Below are 21,711 nucleotides of genomic sequence, written 5' to 3' on the forward strand. Positions count from 1 at the left end.
ATAGTTCTTGATTTGATTATGCTTGGCCAATAGGACGACGGGAATGTTTCACGCGGAAACTCGGAATATCGTCTGACTAAAAAGATGCCAATTCGCTCAAAAATTGACAATTTTTCAGAAAATTGACGGAAAAGTGCTAGTGTGACAGCGCCTTTACTTTCTCTCTCTTTCTTACTCTCTCTCTCTTTCTTTCTCTCTCTCTCTCTTTCTCTCTCTCTCTCTCTCTCTCTCTCTCTCTCTCTCTCTCTCTCTCTCTCTCTCTCTCTCTCTCTCTCTCTCTCTCTCTCTCTCTCTCTCTCTCTCTCTCTCTCTCTCTCTCTCTATCTCTCTCTACGCATTTGTGCGTGTGTGTATGCGTATCCGCGTGTGTGTGGGACTGTGGGCGTGTGTGTATGCGTAGGCGTGGAATGCAACGTACAATCGTCAGTCCAAAGTTGAAAATTCCGTTCCGCCGCAATTATGAAGTGACAACAATATGGCTTTTGTTATAGCGTTATCGTTGCGGTTGAGACGAGAGGCTCGGAAAGCGCACAAAAGATTAGATTAGTGCGCCATTTTACGCCCTTTCTGTTTGTTTCCGATGACACTGTTATTATTTTTATTAGTATTGTTGCTGCTTTTGTTATTTTGTTATTGTTGTTATTATTATTGTTATTATCATTGTTATTATTGTTATTTTTATTTTATTTTTATTGTTATTGTTATTGTTATTGTTATTATTGTTATTATTATTGTTGTTGTTGTTATTATTGTTATTATCATTGTTATTTTTTAATGTTATTATTATTTTTATTTTTATTTTTATCGTAATCATTACCATCATTATTATAATTTAGTAGTAGTAGTAGTAGTAGTAGTAGTAGTACTGCCAGAAGTAGTAATAGGAATTTTAATAGCAGTAGTAATATCGTTATTATTACTCATCGATTTATACACTCTACTTATCTTTAAATAACAACAAAACTCTACTACAACTTTCCACGTTTCCTCTTTTTTTCCCCCAAAATTTATCAAAGAATAAACTTTCCACCACCACCACCACCGAAACTCAACTCTAATTCTCCTTTTTTTCCCTCTATTTCCAGATTTATCGAAGAATAGATTTAGCGAGCTGCCGGCGGAGGTGACGGAATACTCGTCCCTGGAACAGCTGAATCTCTACCAAAATGTGATCAAGCACCTGCCCGAGTCTGTGATAAATCTTCAGTCGCTCACGCATCTTAATCTCAGGTCGGTGGGGTGGGGGTGGGGAAGGGGGAATTGGGAATGGGAGGGGGGAAGGGGAAGGGGAAGGGGAAGGGAGGTGGAGGGGGATGGGGAGTTTTGGTTAGTTTGATTTTGGAAGGATTGTTTTTTTTTTCTAGTTGTCTGTTTTTTTTTGTCGCTGTTTCTCGGTATCTCGGTCTTTTTGTCTTATTGCTTTTCTGACTATCTCTCTCTGCCTCTTTCTCTCATTCTCTTTCTCCCTCTTTCTCTCCCTCTCTCTCTCTCTCCCTCTCTCTCCCTCTCCCTCCCTCCCTCTCCCTCTCCCTCTCCCTCTCCCTCCCTCCCTTCCTCTCCCTCCCTTCCTCTCCCTCTCCCTCCCCCTCTCTCTCTCCCTCTCTCCTCTTCTCTCCCTCTCTCTCTCCTCCCTCCCTCTCCATCCCTCTCTCTCCTCCCTCTCCCTCCCTCCCTCTCCTCTCCCTCTCTCTCCCTCTCCCTCCCTCCCTCCTCTCTCCCTCCTCCCTTCCTCTCCCTCTCCCTCCCCTCTCCTCTCCCTCTCCTCTCCCCCCTCTCTCTCTCTCTCTCTCTCTCTCTCTCTCTCTCTCTCTCTCTCTCTCTCTCTCTCTCTCTCTCTCTCTCTCTCTCTCTCTCAATGTGGCCTTTTTATTGCTATTTTTTTATTTGCTGTCATAATGTCATAATTCTTAGTTCTTACATTATATATTACTTCTTTTATGATCTATTTATGAATATATTTACTTATCTATGGTTAATTGTTACCCAAAATATGTTCCTAATAGGCTGTCGTTCGCTATTTCACTCTTTGTCTTTCCCTGGCTGTCAGTCTGCCGGAAAGTATGTGTCAGTCATAGGCACATGCAGCTGGGTGACTGCTGATTAGCTATCGCATGCATCTGTCTGTTACGCGTGTGCTTTCTGTTTTTTTTTTTTTTTTTTTTTTTTTTTATCGGTGTCTTTTATTTTTCATCATCACTTCTGTCTTTGTTGTTTTTGTAGTCGTCGTGGTCGTCGCTATCATCACTATAATTATCGTCATCACTATCATCATAATTTATTTTTTTATTAACAGCGTCATCATCATCACTAGCACCACCACCGCTAACTTACTACCATCAGTGATAACCATTACTACCGTCACCACCACCATCACCACTACCACCACCACCACCATCACTACCCATCAATACCGCCATCATCACCATCATCCTCACCACATCCAACACCATTCAGCTTTCATTTGCTGACGTTTTGCGATATTTTTTTTTTATTCGTTTCCCGGATATTGCATTATGTTTATTTTTTTATGATGTTAGTTTTATCGCTGGATTTTTTTTATTATGTTATCCAAATCTAGGAAAGATTGCGATAGTCTTTTAGCTTTTTTTATCTATTTCAAAATGAGATGAATAGATAGATGTATGTGTTTTGATTGTTTATATATTAATTCAGGCAATCCATCACTCACTCACTCGCTCGCTCACTTGCTTGCTTGCTCACTTAATTACTGATTCTCTCACTCACTCGCTCGCTCGCTCGCTTGCTTGCTCGCTCATTCATTCACTCGCTTGCTTGCTTGCTTGGTCGCTCACTCACTCACTCACTCACTCACACGCTCACTCACTCACTCGCTCGCTCGCTTGCTTCCTTGCTTGTTCACTCAATTACTCACTCACTCGCTCGCTTACTCACTCAATTACTCACTCAATTACTCTCACACACGCACACACACACACACACACACACACACACACACACACACACACACACACACACACACACACACACACACACACACACACACACACACAATCACAATCACAATCACAATCACAATCTTTTTTCATCTTCACATTCATCTCTCTCTCTCTCTCTCTCTCTCTCTCTCTCTCTCTCTCTCTCTCTCTCTCTCTCTCTCTCTCTCTCTCTCTCTCTCTCTCTCTCTCTCTCTCTCTCTCTCTCTCTCTCTCTCTCTCTCTCTCTCTCTCTCTCTCTCTCTCTCTAACGGCATTCATAAACCCAGTTAAAATGGCGTAAGGCTAGTCATCTTCATTTCAATCTGATGTTGATTATCTCTGTGTGGTTTGACCCTACCTGACCCCAGGTGACCTAGCTACCCTACTCGGTTAGATTCTTCAGAATGTTCATGTTTTGTCCGTCATTAGTGTTCGTCGCTGTCTGTCTGTCTGTCTGTCTGTCTGTCTGTCTGTCATCCTTTTGCACACGCCTGTCGCATGTCACTTTGTTTTCTTTGTTTGGTTGTTGGCTGTGTGGGACGTGTCTGTGTTTTTGTTCTGTGTAAATGACTTTTTCTTTTTTTTATTTGCAGGTAATTTCATTTCGGTTTTCTTTATTTACTTGGTCTCATTTTTCCTTCTTTTATATACAATAAGGTCTTATTTTTGTTTTTGATTAAGGAGTTGAAAGACCTCTGGGCGTGTTATGCAAGGCCCGAAGTACGTTATTATTTTGCTTTTAATTCGCACATTGATTCCCTCAGGCCCTTCCCTATGACATGAGGGGATCGGTATGAGATCAGTCAGTCAGTCAGTCAGTCAGTCAGTCAGTCAGCCAGTCAATCTGTTCCATCTTCCCCTTCTTTCCTGACTCACTGTCACTGTATCCTGAAAGCGAATCCTCATTGCATTATCCTCCTCAATGTTGACTCCCCCCCCCATCCCTTCTGTTGCAGCCGGAACCAGCTGTCTGTGGTCCCGAGCTGCGTGTGCCGTCTGACGTCACTGAGGGTCCTGGACCTGTCGGGGAACCGCCTGGTGAGCCTGCCCGAGGAAGTGGGCAACCTCTACAACCTCATGGACCTCGATGCCTCGTACAACCAGCTGGCGCACCTCCCGCCTGCCCTTGGGGAGCTGGACATGCTCCGCAGGCTCAACCTCCGCAGGAACCTCCTACAGACTATCCCTTCAGGTGGGTTTTTTTTTTAGCTGAGGGGTTTGGGTTTGGGTTGGGGGTGGGGTAGGGGGTGGGGGGTGTAGGCGTCTTCTTAGTGCCTGGGGATATTTAGTATTGTTAGAGAGGGAGAGAGAGAGAGAGAGAGAGAGAGAGAGAGAGAGAGAGAGAGAGAGAGAGAGAGAGAGAGAGAGAGAGAGAGAGAGAGAGAGAGAGAGAGAGAGAGAGAGAGAGAGAAAGAGAGAGAGAGATAGAAATAGAGAAAGAGAAAGAAAAAAGGAGAAAGAGAAAGGCCCTAAGACGTAGAGCGATGGTATAAAAGGGACAGGGAGATTAGGGCATGACAGGGAGCGAGGGAGATGAGAAGCTGACGTTATCTGGCAGTGTCTTTGTCGTGTGACACATCCGCTGATAAGCCCCGCCGTCCTCGCCCCGGCCGACACCATGTACTGCGTCGCTCGTTATTTCTGTCACACGATGAGAAAACACGAGTAAACTTAGCAGTAACGTGTACATGATGGTAGAATGAAACAGTCACAGTTGAATTTTGATTATTGTCTTTGCTGACGTAAGTACACAGTAGGAACGTAATTAATATTATAAATTACGAAACTACACAGTGGGAACGTAATTAATATTATAAATTACGCAATTACACAGTAGGAACGTAATTGATTAATGCCTACTGTGGCTGTGTTTTGTTTTATTTTGATTTTGGGATTTATTTTGTTATGTTGTGTTTTGGGTGGCCGAGCGAGTAAGGAATTACTGTATATCTTAAATCGCTTTTGTAATTTATTAAAATGCTTGAACTGAAGGGATCGAATGTATGATAAATTCTATGTATAAGGATTTGGATTGTATATTACATTATGGATAGCATGAGACCGAGTCATTGTTTTCTCTGTAGAGACTGAAAGAGAGACAAAAAAAAGAAATAAATAAAGAAGGAAAAGGAAGGTACACTGAAAGAGAGACAAAAAGAAAGAAGGAAAGAAAGAAAATGAAGGTACACATTCCGTTCTCGTTAATCCGCCATTTGTTTGATTTTCGTCTCTTAGCTTCGAGAATAGAAGGTTCTAGAGGAAGTGGTTCGTTCACGCGTCGCTCACCCATCCTTCGCTGGTCGCACAGGACATGAGATCCTACGGGCATCCTTGGCTTTTGAATTTTGTTTCTTGGACTTTTTGTTTCTGTTTTGAGTTTGGTGTCTCTCTTATTGTATTTGTGCTTTATATCTCGTCACTTTCTTTCCCCTTTCCCCATCCTCTTGTCCTTCTCCACCTCCTCCTCCTCCTCCTCCTCCTCCTCCTCCTCCTCCTCCTATTCCTCCTCCTCCTCTTCCTCCTCTTCCTCCTCCTATTCCTCCTCCTCCTCCTCCTCCTCCTATTCCTCCTCCTCCTCCTCCTCCTCCTCCTCCTCCTTCTCCTCCGCCTCCGCTTCCTTCTCTCCTCCCATCCCCCCTCAATCGCCTCCCCCTCAATCTCCTCCTTCTCTTCCTCTCCCTCCCCCCGTCCTCCCTTCAGCATCATATCTCTTCCGTATTGTCCAATTCCCGTGACATCTTTGACTTCATCTCCTCGTCTTTTGTCTTAGTCATGTTCTCGATCCGGCTGAGGTCTGGTGAGGTCACGACTTCTCTCTTTTTTGTTTTTTGTTTTATGTTCGTTTGTTTGACAAGTGGAATGAGGTTGTTGGGGTGATGTCGACAGGGTGGGGGGTGGGGTGAGAATTATTTTTTATTATTATTTTTTTTTTATTTTATTTTTTTATTTTTTTTAAAAATTTTATTTTTTATTATGATTATTACTATCGATGTTATGGTTGTTATTACTGTTATTATTATTATTATTTATTTTATTTATTATTATTATTTATTATTATTTATTTTATTTATTATTATTGATTTATTATTATTATCATCTTATTATTATTATTATTATTATTATTATTATTATTATCACTAATACTATTATTATCACAATTATTATTGATATTGTTATTATTTAGTATTACTTTCACCCTTTCGACATTCGACTGACATAACTTGATCAAAAATCCCGCTGACAAATCTCGATCAAGGACACGAGCGAAAGTGAAGTGAAGTGAAGTGAAGCAAAGCCTAGCGGAGCGTGAGGTGAGTGATGCTCATGTTATCCTCTCTCTCTCTCTCCCTCGCCATGCGGTCGCCACGCAGCAGGCGGCACACTCACCGTCGCCGCAGAGTTAGGTGGCGTTTGTTATGGCAACTCTGAAGGCCTGCGTTTATTTGTTTATTTGTTTAATTATTTATTTGTTTGTTTATTTGTTTGTTTATTTGTTTATTTATTTATTTATTTATTGACGTGTTTGGTTTTGGGATAGTTATTGTTTTAGAGAGCTTTTAGTTTTGGGTGCTTGTGGGTTTGCGAAAAAATGACTTTATGAAGTTGCGATGTAGTGGAGAGAAAATCGTGAACCATCAGGTGAACCAAATTGAGAAAAAGTATCAAACTTTTCACAAAAAAAAATTTGTTTAAAAAGTATTGCGAAAGAAAAGAAAAACAAAAAAACAAATGGCTTTCGCAAAATTTTTTTTTTTTTTTTTGCTTATTTCTTTTTCCTTTTTCCCCCTTCCCCTTTTCCCCCCTTTTTTTCTTTCTCCCTTTTCCCCCTTTTCCCCTCCTCTTCCCCCCCCCCCCCCCCCCCCCTTTCCCCCCTCCCTCTCTCCTCCCTTCTCTTCCCCCTTTTTTTTTCCCCCTCTCTTTTTTCTCCCCCCTTTCTTCTTTTTCTTTCCCCCCCCCCTTTCTCTCTCTCTCTCTCTCCTCTCCCTTCTCTCTCCTCTCCTCTCTCTCTCTCTCTCTTCCCCTCTTCCTTCTTCTCTCCTCTTTTTTCTTTTTTTTTCTCTCCCCCTCTTCCCTTTTCCCCTTTTTTTCCCCTCCTCCCCCCTCCCCTTCCTCCCCCCTCTCCTGCCTCTTTTTCCTCCTCCATTCCCCCACCTCCTCCATCCCCTCCACCCCCTCCCCTGCCTTCATGTGCGGGACTCCCTTTGTTTTCCGTTGTGTTATGTCACTGTAGGTTTGTGTGTATTGGAAAACGATTTGCTTTGGTGCTTGAGCCGGGTAGGTCGTGTTGAGTGAGTTGGTGCCAAATTGACTCGGGCGATGCTTGCACTATCCTTGTACCTGTCGAATCGGATTCAAGCTTACCTGTTGATTTTTAGCACCAATAGAAAGGTTCTCGGGTCTGGTTTATTTACCTGGGAGAATTGGTGCCAAGTTTATGCCTAGTGGTCCCAAGCTAACATGGTACTAGGTGCCGACTTTACCTGGGCGTTGATAGTGCCACATTTACCTAGGCGTTAATGGTGCCAAGTTATCTGGGAGTTGAATGTACGATCCTTACGTGGTATCCATGGTGCCATTTTTTTCTAGACGTCAATGGTGCCAAATTTACCAAAGCTTTAGTGGTGCCAACTTACCTTAGATTTTGTGGCGCCAAACATACCTGGTCGCTAATAGTGCCATATCTGGGGGCTAATAGTCCCATACCCATCAGGAAATAAATGGTACCAATCATACAGGAGGTTAATAATGCCTAGTTTCCCCTAAGAGTCGATGGTGCCACACGTACCTGTGGGGCTTGTGGGAGGGGGCGATGGTGCCAAGCCTCGCAGCAGACATGCAAGGACATGAACTGGACGCAGACAGACGACCGGTGAATAATATAATATGACTATCGACCAGAACGTGGTGGCGGGTGGCTGAGCAGACGTCTGGTTGAAGGGGAGGGGGAAGGGGGAGGGGAAGGGGAAGGGGGAGGGGAAGGGGAAGGGGGAGGGGAAGGGGAAGGGGAAGGGGAAGGGGAAGGGGAAGGGGGAGGGGAAGGGGAAGGGGAAGGGGAAGGGGAAGGGGAAGGGGGAGGGGAAGGGGAAGGGGGAGGAGAAGGGGAAGGAGAAGGAGAAGGAGAAGGAGAAGGAGAAGGAGAAGGGGAAGGAGAAGGAGAAGGAGAAGGGGAAGGAGAAGGAGAAGGAGAAGGAGAAGGAGAAGGAGAAGGAGAAGGAGAAGGAGAAGGAGAAGGGGAAGGAGAAGGAGAAGGAGAAGGGGAAGGAGAAGGAGAAGGAGAAGGAGAAGGAGAAGGAGAAGGAGAAGGAGAAGGAGAAGGAGAAGGAGAAGGAGAAGGAGAAGGAGAAGGAGAAGGAGAAGGAGAAGGAGAAGGAGAAGGAGAAGGGGAAGGAGAAGGAGAAGGGGAAGGAGAAGGAGAAGGAGAAGGAGAAGGAGAAGGGGAAGGAGAAGGAGAAGGGGAAGGAGAAGGAGAAGGAGAAGGAGAAGGGGAAGGAGAAGGAGAAGGAGAAGGAGAAGGAGAAGGGGAAGGAGAAGGAGAAGGAGAAGGAGAAGGAGAAGGGGAAGGAGAAGGAGAAGGAGAAGGAGAAGGAGAAGGAGAAGGAGAAGGAGAAGGAGAAGGAGAAGGAGAAGGGGAAGGAGAAGGAGAAGGAGAAGGGGAAGGGGAAGGGGAAGGGGAAGGGGAAGGGGATGTGGATGTAGGTGTGGGTGTGATGTCATACCAGGTAATTTTGATGTTATTTGATGTGAATGAAAAGGGATGGAGCGGGGAGTATGGGGACGCGAGGGAAGGAAAGAAAGAAATATAGAAGGAAGGAGAAAAAGAAAGAGAAAGACAATGAGAAAGAAAGACAAAGAAAATAGGTGAAGGCATCAAGGTTCAGTCACACCAGCACGATCCGTAAAAGAGTTACGAAACCTCCCCCCCCCCCCCCTTTTTTTTTTTTTTTTTTTTTTTTTTTTTTTTTTTTTTTTGTTTGTTTAGCAAGCACGAATTTCCCTCCGCAGTTAGCAAGCGTGTCACCGGGAGCTTGGCGGCGGAATCGATAGCATGGTCGGTTGATCGAGGAAGATAACGCCGGCTGTCACTCACGCGCCTGATAACGGGCGTGGGAGGGGATGGGGTGGGGTGAGGGGAATTGAGAGTGGGAGGGGAAGGGGAAGGAGAAGGAGAAGGGGAAGGATAAGAGAGAAAGAGAGAAAGAAGGAAAGAAAGAAAGAAAGAAAGAAGGAAAGAAAATGAATGAATGAATGAATGAATGATTGAGTGAGTATGTTTTAGAAAAACTAGACAAAAATACTAGACAAAAAACACGTCCCACGCCACTGACAGACAGACAGACATACAGACACCAACATCCCTACCAACGCATTGCCACCATTACCACCATTACCAACAGTCCCGACCGACCGACCGACTAATCCCAACAAGCGCCCCTCCCCCCCTAGCACCCCCCTAGCACCCCCCCTTTTTTTTTGTTTGTTTAGCAAGCACGAATTTCCCTCCGCAGTTAGCAAGCGTGTCAACGGGAGCGCGGTGGCGGAATCGATAGCATGGTCGGTTGATCGAGGAAGATAACGCCGGCTGTCACTCACGCGCCTGATAACGGGCGTGGGAGGGGATGGGGTAGGGGTAGGGGATGGGTGGGGGTGGGATGGGGATGGGATGGGATGGGGGTGGGGGTAGGGGTATGGAACGGGAACGGGGACGGGGACGGGGACGGATGGGATGGGATGGGATGGGATGGGGTGGAGGTGGAGGTTGATTGGAGGTTGGGGAGGGGTGGGAGGGGATGGTATAGGGTGGGGTTGGGGGTAGGGTAGGGGAATTGAGAGTGGGAGGGGAAGGGGAAGTGGATGTGGGTGTAGGTGTGATGTCATACCAGGTCATTATGATTATTTGATGTGAATGAAAAGTGATGAGGGAGGAGTATAAGGGACGCGAGGGAAGGAAAGAGAGAAATTAAGAAGGAAGGAAAAAAGAAAAGAAAGACAATGAGAAAGAAACAACGAAAATAGGTGAAGGCATCAAGGTTCAGTCAACAACCACACGATCCTAAAAGAGTTACGAAACCTCGCCCCCCCTCTTTTTTTCCCCCCCCACAAACCCATCCCCCCGACAAGCAGCCGCGTCGTTACGGATCACGTTGTCCAACACCCACGGGTCACCAACAACAAAACCCAACACAAAACACATCATACAAACACAAAACACCACCCAACACAACAACAAAACAAAACAGGGGGTGGGAGGGGATGGTATAGGGTGGGGTTGGGGGTAGGGTAGGGGAATTGAGAGTGGGAGGGGAAGGGGAAGTGGATGTGGGTGTAGGTGTGATGTCATACCAGGTCATTATGATGTTATTTGATGTGAATGAAAAGGGATGGAGGGAGGAGTAAGGGGACGCGAGGGAAGGAAAGAAAGAAATATAGAAGGAAGGAGAAAAAGAAAGAGAAAGACAATGAGAAAGAAACAACGAAAATAGGTGAAGGCATCAAGGTTCAGTCACACCAGCACGATCCGTAAAAGAGTTACGAAACCTCCCCCCCCTCTTTCCCCCCCACCCCCACCCCCCACAATCCTGGGGCTGCGGATAATTGCTTCCCAAGGTAACGGCGACGTTGGTTTTCCGTCACGCGGCAGCTCGGTCGTTACGTCACGTTGTCGTTGTTGTTTTTTTCCGAAAGGGTTTGGTGTTCGTTGCTAAATTTATGGCGCTTGCAAATGCACTTGGGTACTTGTCTCTTGGGTGGAGTTTTCTTTTATAATAGGGTTAGCCTTTGCATGCAACATGCCCGTCCCCTCCCCCCTCTCCCCCATCCCCGCTTTCGTTCCGTTCCGTTCCGTGCCGTTCCGTTCATGCACTCGTTATTGGGTCAGTCGATCCGGTTGGTTCTGTTAGTCACTTTTCCTTTTTAACCGCCAAAATATTTTGTTTTTGATTAAAACAGACACAGTAAGAACGACGAACGAGTGACGGTTCGAACTTTTGTGATGAAAGTCCATTCCTCGAAGCGAAGGATATAAATAAAAATTGATTAGGATATATTTTTCGTTTTATATCCTTCATCGGAGGAAAGTTGGAAAAAAAGTTCGAAGCTTCATGACTTTTATTTCGTCCTTATTGTTTTTTATGTCTTTGTGATTAACACGTTACGGTGTTGTTTTTTATTGTGATTCGTTTTGTTGTATATTTGTAATTCACAAATGTCTTGGATCTTCATTTGCATAGTGGTTTGGCACTTATAAATATTATATCATGTTCTATTTGAATATTTATTCCCATTGCAGTCTCATAAGACCATAAGAATGAAATTTCGTCCCGCGTGTTGATATGTTGCAGAAGACATCGGATACAAGCAGACGCGACACGTGCGTGACCTGTTTCGAGTCAGGTCATCTGGGATTCATGTCAGTTTTTAAGACCCTTAGTCTCGGTCGTCGAATCCGCGTGGATCAGGATTGGTTGGGATTGGTAGGGGGAGGGGGGTGTATTGTGGGAGCTACGTAGTGGTGTTGGTTATGGTGTGATGGGGTGGAGTATGGTGTGGTGTGTAGTGTGGGTTGGTGAGGTGTGGTGTGGTGGGGTGTGGTGTGGTGTGGTGTGGTGTGGTGTTGTGTTAGGTCGTATCGTGTGGTGTAATGTGGTAGTGCGCACTATAGTTTGGTGTAGTGCACTGTGATGAGGTGTGGAGGTGCCCGGATGTCTGGATGAAGATGTAAATTTATGGGTTTATGCAAAACCCTAGTTTCTATTAACCATTTTTGCTAGTGATGTTCTAAGCCTGGGTCTCGATGGAGGTGTGGTGGGATCCGTTGCAGGTAAGACACCCCTCCCCCAACCCACTCCCCACCCCCCCTCCCTCCCTTCCTCCTCCTTGCAGGTCACTGTCGCCACCTGTGTCCTTCCTGGAAGGAATTCTCACTCAAGACTATGCCATTATCCTTTCGACTCCTTGTAGATATGTCAAAGGAAATTCATATTTTCCCGAGTAGGATCGTAAAGATTCAGCAGATGGGGGTTGGGGGAGTAACTAGGAACAAATGGGGAAATGCACATAATTCTGGGCATGTAACTGTTGCGGGCATGACTCATCGTGTACTCCTCCACCTTCCTGACCCCTTCCCCTTGCCCTCTGCCCATCCACCCTCCGCCTATCCACCCACCGCCCACCGCCCACCACCCACCGCCCTCCGCCCACCGGCCGCCAGGTGGGAGTGTCCATTTAAGGCTCAGTCTCGGACAAAGGAAAACATATGGTGACGCATGGTGGCTCGGGAATTTGGTGTGATTCGAATGACGTTCTGTCCGGATTAGTGTCCCCGCTTTTTTTTGTTTGTTTGTTTGTTTCGTGAAAGAATGGATGCTGGTTGTTAGCCAGTCTTTGTGTCTGCTTGTTGGATGGTGTGCTGCTGCTGATGATGCTGCTGTTCGCTGCTGTGCTCGTTTCCGCGCTGCAGTGCTGTAATACGTGGGATAGCACATCAATCACCGTAATTTCTATTCTATCCGGTTGTCGGGGGATGGAAACACTGCGTGGCGGTTAGATTGCAGGTTTGGGGGTGTCAGCTGTACAGTTCATGGCCAGAGGTCATGTGCATGCGGAGGTCATGCATATACCCCTATATGGTTGTATTTGTGGACGATGGGGAGTCGGGTAAACTTCAGTGAAAGGGTCACGTGTAAACGTAGATAAGGTTAAACGTAATGAAAAAAAATAAAATACAATAAGTATACTGATTTGAAATAAACCTTATTTTTTGTAACAGTAAGCATTTGTTGCTCCCAGTTTCGCACATAAGCAATGTTGGTTCCTTAGTTGTTGTTTTTTCGTGTGTGCAAGATTTTTTTTTTTCGTGTGTGCAAGAAAGATAAGTTTATCAATTCTTGCGGTTATGATTCACCTTCCACTTATCGACGGGTTTCCATGAGTAAAGGGGCGAGGATGTCGATTCAAGGTCAGGGGAGGGTAGGGGGCGGTAAAAGCAAGGAAAAGAGAATTTAAGGGATGGAGAAGAGAAGAAAGGAAAGGAAGGGGAATGGAAAAGGGAGAAGGGAAGAGAGAAGGGGGAAGAGGGAAGAGTGAAGAGTGTGAACGGAGAACGGAAAACGGAATAGGGGAGAACCACCACTTAGTGTGACCCCAGTTTAGGCTGGTTCGTGTCGGTTCGCGTGGCGGCTTTGTCACGGTGAGTTCGTGGTGACCCGTACCCGGCCAGCTGGTACCAAGAATCGCTGAATCGGTCTTGACTGCGCATAGTATTTCGTCTCGTGTTGTATTATTATTATTTTAGTAATTATAATAATAATTATAGTAATAATAATGATAATGGTAACACTAATGATATTGGTAATGGTAATAATAATGATGATGAAGATGATTATAGCAATGTGTGATTATTATGATGATGATGATGGTTATTGTCATTTTCCTAGTATTTTCATATACTGTACGTAATCCAGTTCTGACAAGGATGTGAACTTCGCGCAATTGAGTCATTGCAAAAGTTGTGAAATTGCAGATATTCTTGGAGCGATTTCGTTATATTGATCATTCTGTATTAATCAGTATTATTTCCTCAGAAATTCTTGCATTTGTGTTGATCCACAATGCATAAGTAAGTCGTCGGAATATGCCGTAGTTGCACAGAACTTAATCAACGGATGAATAGATAATTAAATAGATAATATTGATAATGATGAGGATTATCATGAGTTATCTTCATACCCTAATTTGGTATGCCTGATTGCAACATCCCCGAACACACCAATATCATCACAAACCCGAAAAACTCACTCATCACTCTTACCATCCTAACACCTACCCCCGTCTTGCAATTGCAGAGTTGTGTTTCCTCCGGCTGGTGTTGCTCGACCTAAGTGGCAACCGGATCAGCACGTTGCCCACCGAACTCCGCTTCATGTCCTCCTTGGTGACCCTCAGCCTCGACAACAACCCCCTCCAGCACCCGCCCGCCAATGTGAGTGTCGTGTCGCCCTGGCTCGCCTTCAGGAGTGGCGTCTAGAGTGTTGGGGGGTGGGCGGGGCCGGTGCTCGAAATGGCGAAGGATGTGTTTTTGGTGGTTCTTCTTTTTATTTATTTACTACTACTACTACTACTACTACTACTACTACTTCTACTTCTACTTCTACTTCTACTTCTACTTCTACTACTACAACTTCTGCTACAACTACAACTACTACAACTACAACAACTACAACTACTACCTACTACTACTACTACTATTACTTCTACAACAAGAACTACCACCACCACCACCACCACCACCACCACCACCACCTACTACCACCTACTACCACCTACTACCACCTACTACTACTTACAACTACTTACAACTACTTACTACTACTACTACTACTACTATTATTACTACTACTACTACTACTACTACTACTACTACTACTGTTACTATATTTTTTATCATTAGAAGTATTTTGCGAATTTATTGAATATGATGTATCCTTATCATGATTTTCCAAAAGATATATTCAACACCAGATCCAGCTTTTTTATGAATTTCATCCAATATGGATTCCTCTTTCATTCTTGCATCTCTGTCAATCTATGCATGAGTTTTATTTCTTTTTGCCACCATAGTACTATCCCATTGAGTTCTTTTCATTGAAGTGTAAACACATTAACTTTAATCTGACTATCTATGCCACCCTTTGCATATGAGTTTCTTGCACTATGACTCTCCTCTGAAATTGACGAATGCAAGTTGACCTCTTTTCTGCCTCTCCTCCTAGCTTTGTACGAGAGGGCGGGTTCACATCTTCAAATGGCTGGAGATGACAGCGGCAAAGGAGGACAAGAAGAGAGGTGTTTTATCCGAAGCCGAATTTCGAAAGTTGAGGAAGCCTTCGTCTGCTACAGATTTCAGGTAAGTGGAAGGAAAAGGAGAGATACTGGGATCTAGCGTTGATGTTTGTTGTATATATATATATTTTTTTCCTTTATTGATGTCCTTTTTTTTTTTTCTTTCATTCTTTCTCCTTTTATGATATTGTTAGATTTAGTAGGATATATATATATTTTTTGTCCTTTGATTTTTCTATTAATTTGGTTTGAGGGAATAGGACCATGAATTTTGTACTGATCTTACATTACAGGCGTGTATATGTACTACCATGTTTTGCAGAATTTACAAGGTGGCATATGAAAATAACTCCATTATTCATATTTTTTAGAAAGATCTCTAAATGTTCTTTTAGGTGCTTTAATATTGCTCCGAGAATAAAGACCTTTAAAATGCAAATCCTTTCATCAGCATTTCATATATTTTGTAATAAGGGATATGTGCTGATTTAAGATGTTGTGTTATATTGAGACATTGTATATACATTTGAAATATTTTCAATGTTATACGGGTAGTGTGATCATGTTTTGTAGATTTTCATTCCTAATTCCCAGATGATAAAACTTCCCACTTTTCATGTTATGTATATTGTTGTATATTGTAGATAAGTCTAAAGGATATTCAGTCCAATAAATATTCACTGTAATCATATAAAGTGTTAACCTAATATGCTAAGTTTTAGTAGCTTTTCTATTACACAAGAGCTCAGTAGTTTGCTACATGAAAATGATTAAATCCTCAGCTTCCCCTTTTTTTATTAATTGCCTCTTAATGTAATGTTGTAATTTTGTGTACGCTTTGGCGTGAAGTGTGAAAGTCCTTCCCTTAGCTAACACAAGTTTATGAGACTACTTACATACTAGATTTTTGTTCCTTTGTGTATATGATTGAATATCCCTCCTCTTTAGTAATATCTTTGTTGTATTATTTTTATGTTTGTTTATATAGATGTAGTGAATGTATTTCATTCTCTCTCTCTCTCTTTTTTGTGTCGCTCTTATTGTTTGAGTCTGATGTAAGCTTCGTAAATTCTTAAGGTGCCTAAAATACTAGATGCAGAAATAGACACCAACTATGCCTCAATTTTAGGGAAGTTGAGCACACTCCGTCAGAGGTCGTCAAGGAAAGTTTAGATGGTCTGGGGTCCACTCACGGCAACAGTGGGTGGTCGCTAAGTCTTCAGCGTAGTGTGGGGGCCATGGTAGTTGTAGTTCTTATTGCTTATGTAAGTGGTGAGGCATGTTAGTGTGTATTTATTCATGTGTGTGCTGCTAACCATCTAAACCTCATTAACTACTAATTCCACTGAGGCTTCTTCTCAAACAGCAACCGAGGAAGGGGAAGGGGAATTATGATTTACTGTCAGTTGTATGGAAGATTATACTGTTGGGCCTGAAAAAGCCAACCTGTAAACTGCTGTACACCTCTTCAGTGCCTGGGCGTCAGGCGGCTGTACAGCTCATGAGAGTGCTGTTTTCAAATGACGCTCATAAATGTCCTGATTGATTTACAGCCGAGTCTTTTTTCATGCTGGTAGCACTGCCTGTTTACAGTGGTTGGCATCTTTAGCATTTGTAATTAGCCAGTTTTTCCCTTGGCTGTGATCATGTGAAGATGAAAAGATTTTTCTGAGTTTTTACAAAACAGGCATTCTGCAGTTTATGGTTTTGATAACAAGTTGCACTCCTGGTAGGGCTAGTGATTGCTAAGATAAATGAGTTTTAGATATATTAAAAGTTAAGGTTAAAAGGAAATGTCCTTTAAGTTAGGATGGTTGTTCTTTTGATATGTTGGTAGGGTTAGTGCATGAAATTTTTCCTTGTTGAGAGGAGCACATGTTTTGAGATTTCCATATAAGTTTTTGCATTTATTTTTAAAATTTTATTTTGTTAGATGTCTATTGATTTATCTATATCAGTGTCATAGGTTAGATTAGGCCTGCAGTTCACAATAAACTGTATATCTTTCAGTATACTAGTATTATTTAAGAATTATAAAGTAAAAATCTTAAAACTCAGACTTGTGGTTGCTGTTGTTCTCCTCCGGTACTAGAGCTAGATGGCACGACTAATACCTGACGACTGATCATTCTGACTCATCTTCACGTTTCTTTGTTGCTACACATACACATACATGCATATTTGTGCTTGTACATCCCCATGCATAAGATAACATATACAGTCCACCCTATATGATTGCTCTTTAGCTTCACAATTTTTTTGGGGGTAACTTAAGGTCTTTTTGGCTTTTTGTCACCATACCTTTTACATAAATAAAATGCAGTGTTCTTTGCTAGTAAAGTTTACTTTGTTAAGGTTCTGCTTGATGCTAAATCATTTTTTGCCTTCTTTATTTAGACTTTTTCTTCTTGTTAATGAGTTTCTGCTAAATATAAGAAAGTAAGATGTTACAATGATAATGATAATGATTGTCTAAAATATGTCTATGAATTAACAAATGGGACTCTTATAATGATTTGCTTTTTACCCCTTAAAGAAAAGGTTCAAGGTCATACACATATTCCCATAGTGCAGCCCTTAATCTAAACAACAATCATTCACTACAGTCTATGGCCATGCTGTGTATCTTTCTCTCTATCCACAATGGGACTTGTTGTTTAGTCTTCAAAACAAAAATCATTTGCACAGATGCACACACAAGTAATCAGAAGACAACACAGCATACATATTGTTCCTATTTTTAAGTCTTCTGTAGTTTTATTGACTTGCAATTTCACTGTAAACTAATAGATGAATATGCATATCTATAAGGAATAAGATGGCTTATCTTTGTAAATAAAAGGATCCTATTCAGAAACACAATCTCTTATAAATAATTTACATTTTTCTTTCAAATGCTTTACAGACTGTTTGGCTTAATTCTATTTAGATTTATCAGTGTACTTTTAAGGCAGTTCGGTCTTGATAGTGACAGTGATAATTTAGTATTCATCGTGCCATCAGCTTTTTGCGTGGGGATCATGGTCGGTTTAGCATGGTATTCATTGTCACACTCTTTTGCAGATTTGTCAATGGGTTCTTTGACCCTCGCCACAAGCGCAGTACAATGGACAGTGGGTACAGCACAAGTGAAAATGGTGACCAGAGATGGTCACAGGAGAGTCAGGAGGTTTGTTATCTTGCTGAGATTGTCCTGTATAAATGGCCATGGTTATTGATTGATTGATTGAGCAGTATATAAAGGAAAAAGGAAGAATGCAAGAAGAACTGTGATGTGTAATTAGTAAGCATTCTGTAGTAGTGGTGGTAGATGTTTAGCATAATCCTCTCCCCTTCCCCCCATTTTAGAGCCTAGAGTATGAAGATTCACGAAAGCTAGCGGTTATGGCTGCCACCTGTACAAAAGAGCAAAGGCAGGAGAGGGGCAGGAGTGGCCCTCCATCCCGATCAGTCAATGGATTACCTAATGGGGGCATGAACACTGGGGTTAATGGGTCGCAGGGGATGAATGGCTCAGGTTATGGGGCACAACACAGCACAGACCATCCTACAAGTGGCTTGTCAACACCAAGTACACTCAGTCCTGGTGATGGATTCAATTTAGAAGATGAATTCAACAAGGTAATGGAGATGAATGTGTATAAAGTTGTGCTTTAAACCAGTGTGTGATTTGCTTTGATTTGAGTTTGTTTTTTGTTGTTGAGTCTATATTTTGTGCAATACCTGTGCAAACAGTGAATGATAAACTGTCTTTAGTACCAGATGCAGTATATGTTCTTTTATGGTCCTTTACAGGCATTGAAAATGAAACAGGACTATGAAAATGTTTATGGCACTGATCATTCCCCTGTGAAAGAAAGGTAAGTGTGATTGAGGCATTTGTAAAAGATGTGCCAGTGTAGTCCTTAGTATGCTTACTCCTGAGATTCCTTTACTGAGAAGGTAATGGGATCTAGGGTAAACTGCCTAAGACTCACACGTGGAAGTCTTTTCACAGTTGCATTCTGTGCTCTCAGTGTCAATTGACTTCATTGATCATTGGATTAATAGGGAAGTGCTGATTTAGGTTAGGGGCAGTTCACTAACATCCATAATATGGCTTTCTCTTGCTGGCTCTAACTTATCTTGCTTGTGTGGGCTAACTAATAACAAAAACAAGTTTGAAGTGAAACTATGCAGTAGTTAAGGTGTGACTGTGTGTACCTGGACTGAGTAATAGCATGGGCTACATTTTTCGTTAGATACCGTCATCGATTGTTTTGGTTATTATTAAGTATGTAGTGATTAAAACTTAGGATCTGGTGGAAGATTGCCTTTCCAACTAGACATTGAGGTAGGTTTTTTCATACTGTTATTCGCTGTGATTCGTGAGTGTGAATGAGGCGGCTGAGCGTTTCTTCAAATCATATTTTCATTACGTATTTCGACAACAAAGTCCTTGAATGTCGCTGCATGATTATAGACATCCGATTACTTATTTCCCTTTTACTGGACATCCTTGTTATGTCTTGCGTGATTCTTTTCTTCCAGTTTTTGTAAGAATTTAGCCTAAAGACTTTTATTTGAATTCAAAAGTATATCGAATGCCACTTACAATATTTCATAATATGTTTGATATACAGAAACACAGACGTTTGTTCTTGACATGTTATAATTTCAGAGAATTTATTCATGTAAAGGTAAAGTGTGATGGAGGTGACTTTAATACAATCAGTATTGACGTCATTTAGACCTCTCGGGTAAAAGAAGTTAATTACATGTTAAACTTTGAGGCAATGCTGAAGAGGCAGGGTATACCTTTGGATAGAGACATTTTTGTATGAGAATACTGTAGAAACTCGCAAAATCCTTTTATAACTGTAGACACATGCATGGATACTTATTACCCTTCTGTGTCTTCCTGTCTGCATGAATGTTTAAAGTATTTAGAGTAAATAAAAGTCCTGTAAATACCCTTCCTTCATCTCTCTCTATTACTTGTTGCCCTGAATGCTCCCCAATCAGCACATTACTTTGGAAATGAATAGCAAAACAATTCCCTCATGTTATTCATAGTGTTGATGTTAATATTCTTTGTTTGAAACTGATATTTAAATATATTTTTTTGATTTCCTTCTTTTGACGACATAATGCTTCATTAATTGGAATAGGTTTTAAAACATATCCCTTTTTTTTTTTAAATGCTTCAGATTGTTTTTTGACTGTTATTACTCTCTTTTTTTATTTTTATTATTTTTAGGTATTTTGATGTTTACACCCTAGATAAAATCCATTTATCAGATAATCATTCATAACAGTGGAAAGGTTGAGAGTGAGTGCGCATGTGTGCATGCTGATTGTGTGGCAATCGATTGTGTTTCAGCAACTCTGGTGCTATTTGGAATGTTGGGAGTGGCAGCCACAGCAGCAGCAGCAACAGCAGCAACAGCAACCACAGCAGCAACACCAACGGGGGCATCACCCTTCGTCACCCACCAGAGCCCCCCCATCCCCTTAACCCTGATCCTGGAGGGGGTTATATCCCCTCCCACCATCCCCCCTTCCACACACCCCACGCCCACATCCCCACCTACAGGTTGGTGTCCCAGCCTCGCTTCACTGCCTCCTCCTTGGGATTCCTTAAATACATGTTTGTTTTTCACATGTCATAAAGTCCAGAGACAGACAGAGAGAGGGAGAGAGGAAGAACTTGGTCTTCTCATTACGGCTATTTTTAGTGGTTTTATATTCAAAGAGTAAATTTGGGTTCTTCCTCTCACTCCGAAACTTTTGGATCCATATCTGCTTGAGCAGCTGGTTGAGGGTAAGGCTGTATTAACATACTCTTAACCAATAGCAAGCTACTTTAGGCTTAGCTTACAAGGCTAAGAAAGAGAAGGGACAGTTTAGAGAAGATATGCTATGGTTTCTAATTATGTTTTTGGTAATTAATTCTGTTTTAGTTTAAATTGTTTGGTATCTTATGTCTTGTTGGCAGTATTATTTGTATTTGTGGTTCATTTCACTTTATAGATACCATGCTATTATAGCACTTGTAGCATTACAGTTACGAAGAAATTATCACTTGGTCGACACACATTTCATTGGTAGTTATAGCAGTGCTTGTATTATATATAGAATAGTTTTAATGTAAAGGATACATTGGGGTATTTAGATTCCTAAAGTGATCTTTTCTCTAATTGGGGTTATAGATTTAATGTCAGGAAAATACGTACGATAAATCAGTCTCTTTAAACACACATGTAGGAGTAGCAAGGTTTTAGATCAAGATGCACGATAGCTTAAAGCAAGGATGTCACTTGTTTTTGGGACACAGTGCTACAAAGGTTAAGATTTGCATGGTATAGATGTAAGATGTAATTTTGTTCACTTTAGCTGCCGTTTTGTAAGTATGGGTAGATTATGGATACATCATTGGAAGGGAAATTATCATGAAAAAGGCTGTATATATGTAAAGTTTAGTTGAACATATATTTAGTTTGGATTTGGTGATGTTTTGTGTAGAGGAATATAGTGGAAACAGATCATAGAGGTTATCTATTAGATTATTATTTTTTATATTCATCATCATCGCCTTCATTACTGTCATCGCAGCCATCATCACCACCATTACCACTCATCATCATCACCATTCACCATTATTTATTATCACCATCAGTATTGTCACTGTCATCATCACTATCACTATCACTCACCTTCACTATCACTCATCATCGCCATCATAATCATCACCTTTTAGCAGTTCCTATATATAGAAGGTGGAAGCCTAATAGAAAATGGTCAGAGGGAGCCAGAAGTGAAAGGGTGGACTGTCCTATATGATTTATTGCATATTCAGACATTTGCGTTTAGTTAGGTTACTTTGTGATCACTGTACTGGTAGATTTGGATTACCCAAACACTATTTAGAGACTAC

The 21,711-nt window shown here is 42.1% G+C and overlaps 1 protein-coding gene across 11 annotated transcripts in view; it reads left to right on the plus strand.

Moving 5' to 3' along the window:
- Positions 1-21,711, plus strand: part of Lrch (Leucine-rich-repeats and calponin homology domain protein) — a 238,639-nt gene that overhangs the window by 202,835 nt on the left and 14,093 nt on the right. For 4 of the 11 annotated variants that reach the window (XM_086532252.1, XM_086532256.1, XM_086532250.1 and 1 more), the window contains exons 2-9: positions 1,086-1,230; positions 3,914-4,149; positions 13,799-13,935; positions 14,726-14,859; positions 17,859-17,964; positions 18,144-18,416; positions 18,591-18,655; positions 20,158-20,370. In XM_086532252.1, the coding sequence (XP_086388378.1) occupies positions 1,086-1,230; positions 3,914-4,149; positions 13,799-13,935; positions 14,726-14,859; positions 17,859-17,964; positions 18,144-18,416; positions 18,591-18,655; positions 20,158-20,370 (1,309 nt within the window). The remainder of the gene's footprint in view (positions 1-1,085; positions 1,231-3,913; positions 4,150-13,798; positions 13,936-14,725; positions 14,860-17,858; positions 17,965-18,143; positions 18,417-18,590; positions 18,656-20,157; positions 20,371-21,711) is intronic. The other 7 variants (XM_086532258.1, XM_086532261.1, XM_086532253.1 and 4 more) reach the window with 3 other exon arrangements.

The sequence above is a fragment of the Penaeus japonicus genome, unplaced genomic scaffold, assembly GCF_977035675.1.
Source record: "Penaeus japonicus unplaced genomic scaffold, GWHDUDI00000001_assembly GWHDUDI00000037, whole genome shotgun sequence".
Classification (NCBI taxonomy): Eukaryota; Metazoa; Arthropoda; class Malacostraca; order Decapoda; family Penaeidae; genus Penaeus; species Penaeus japonicus.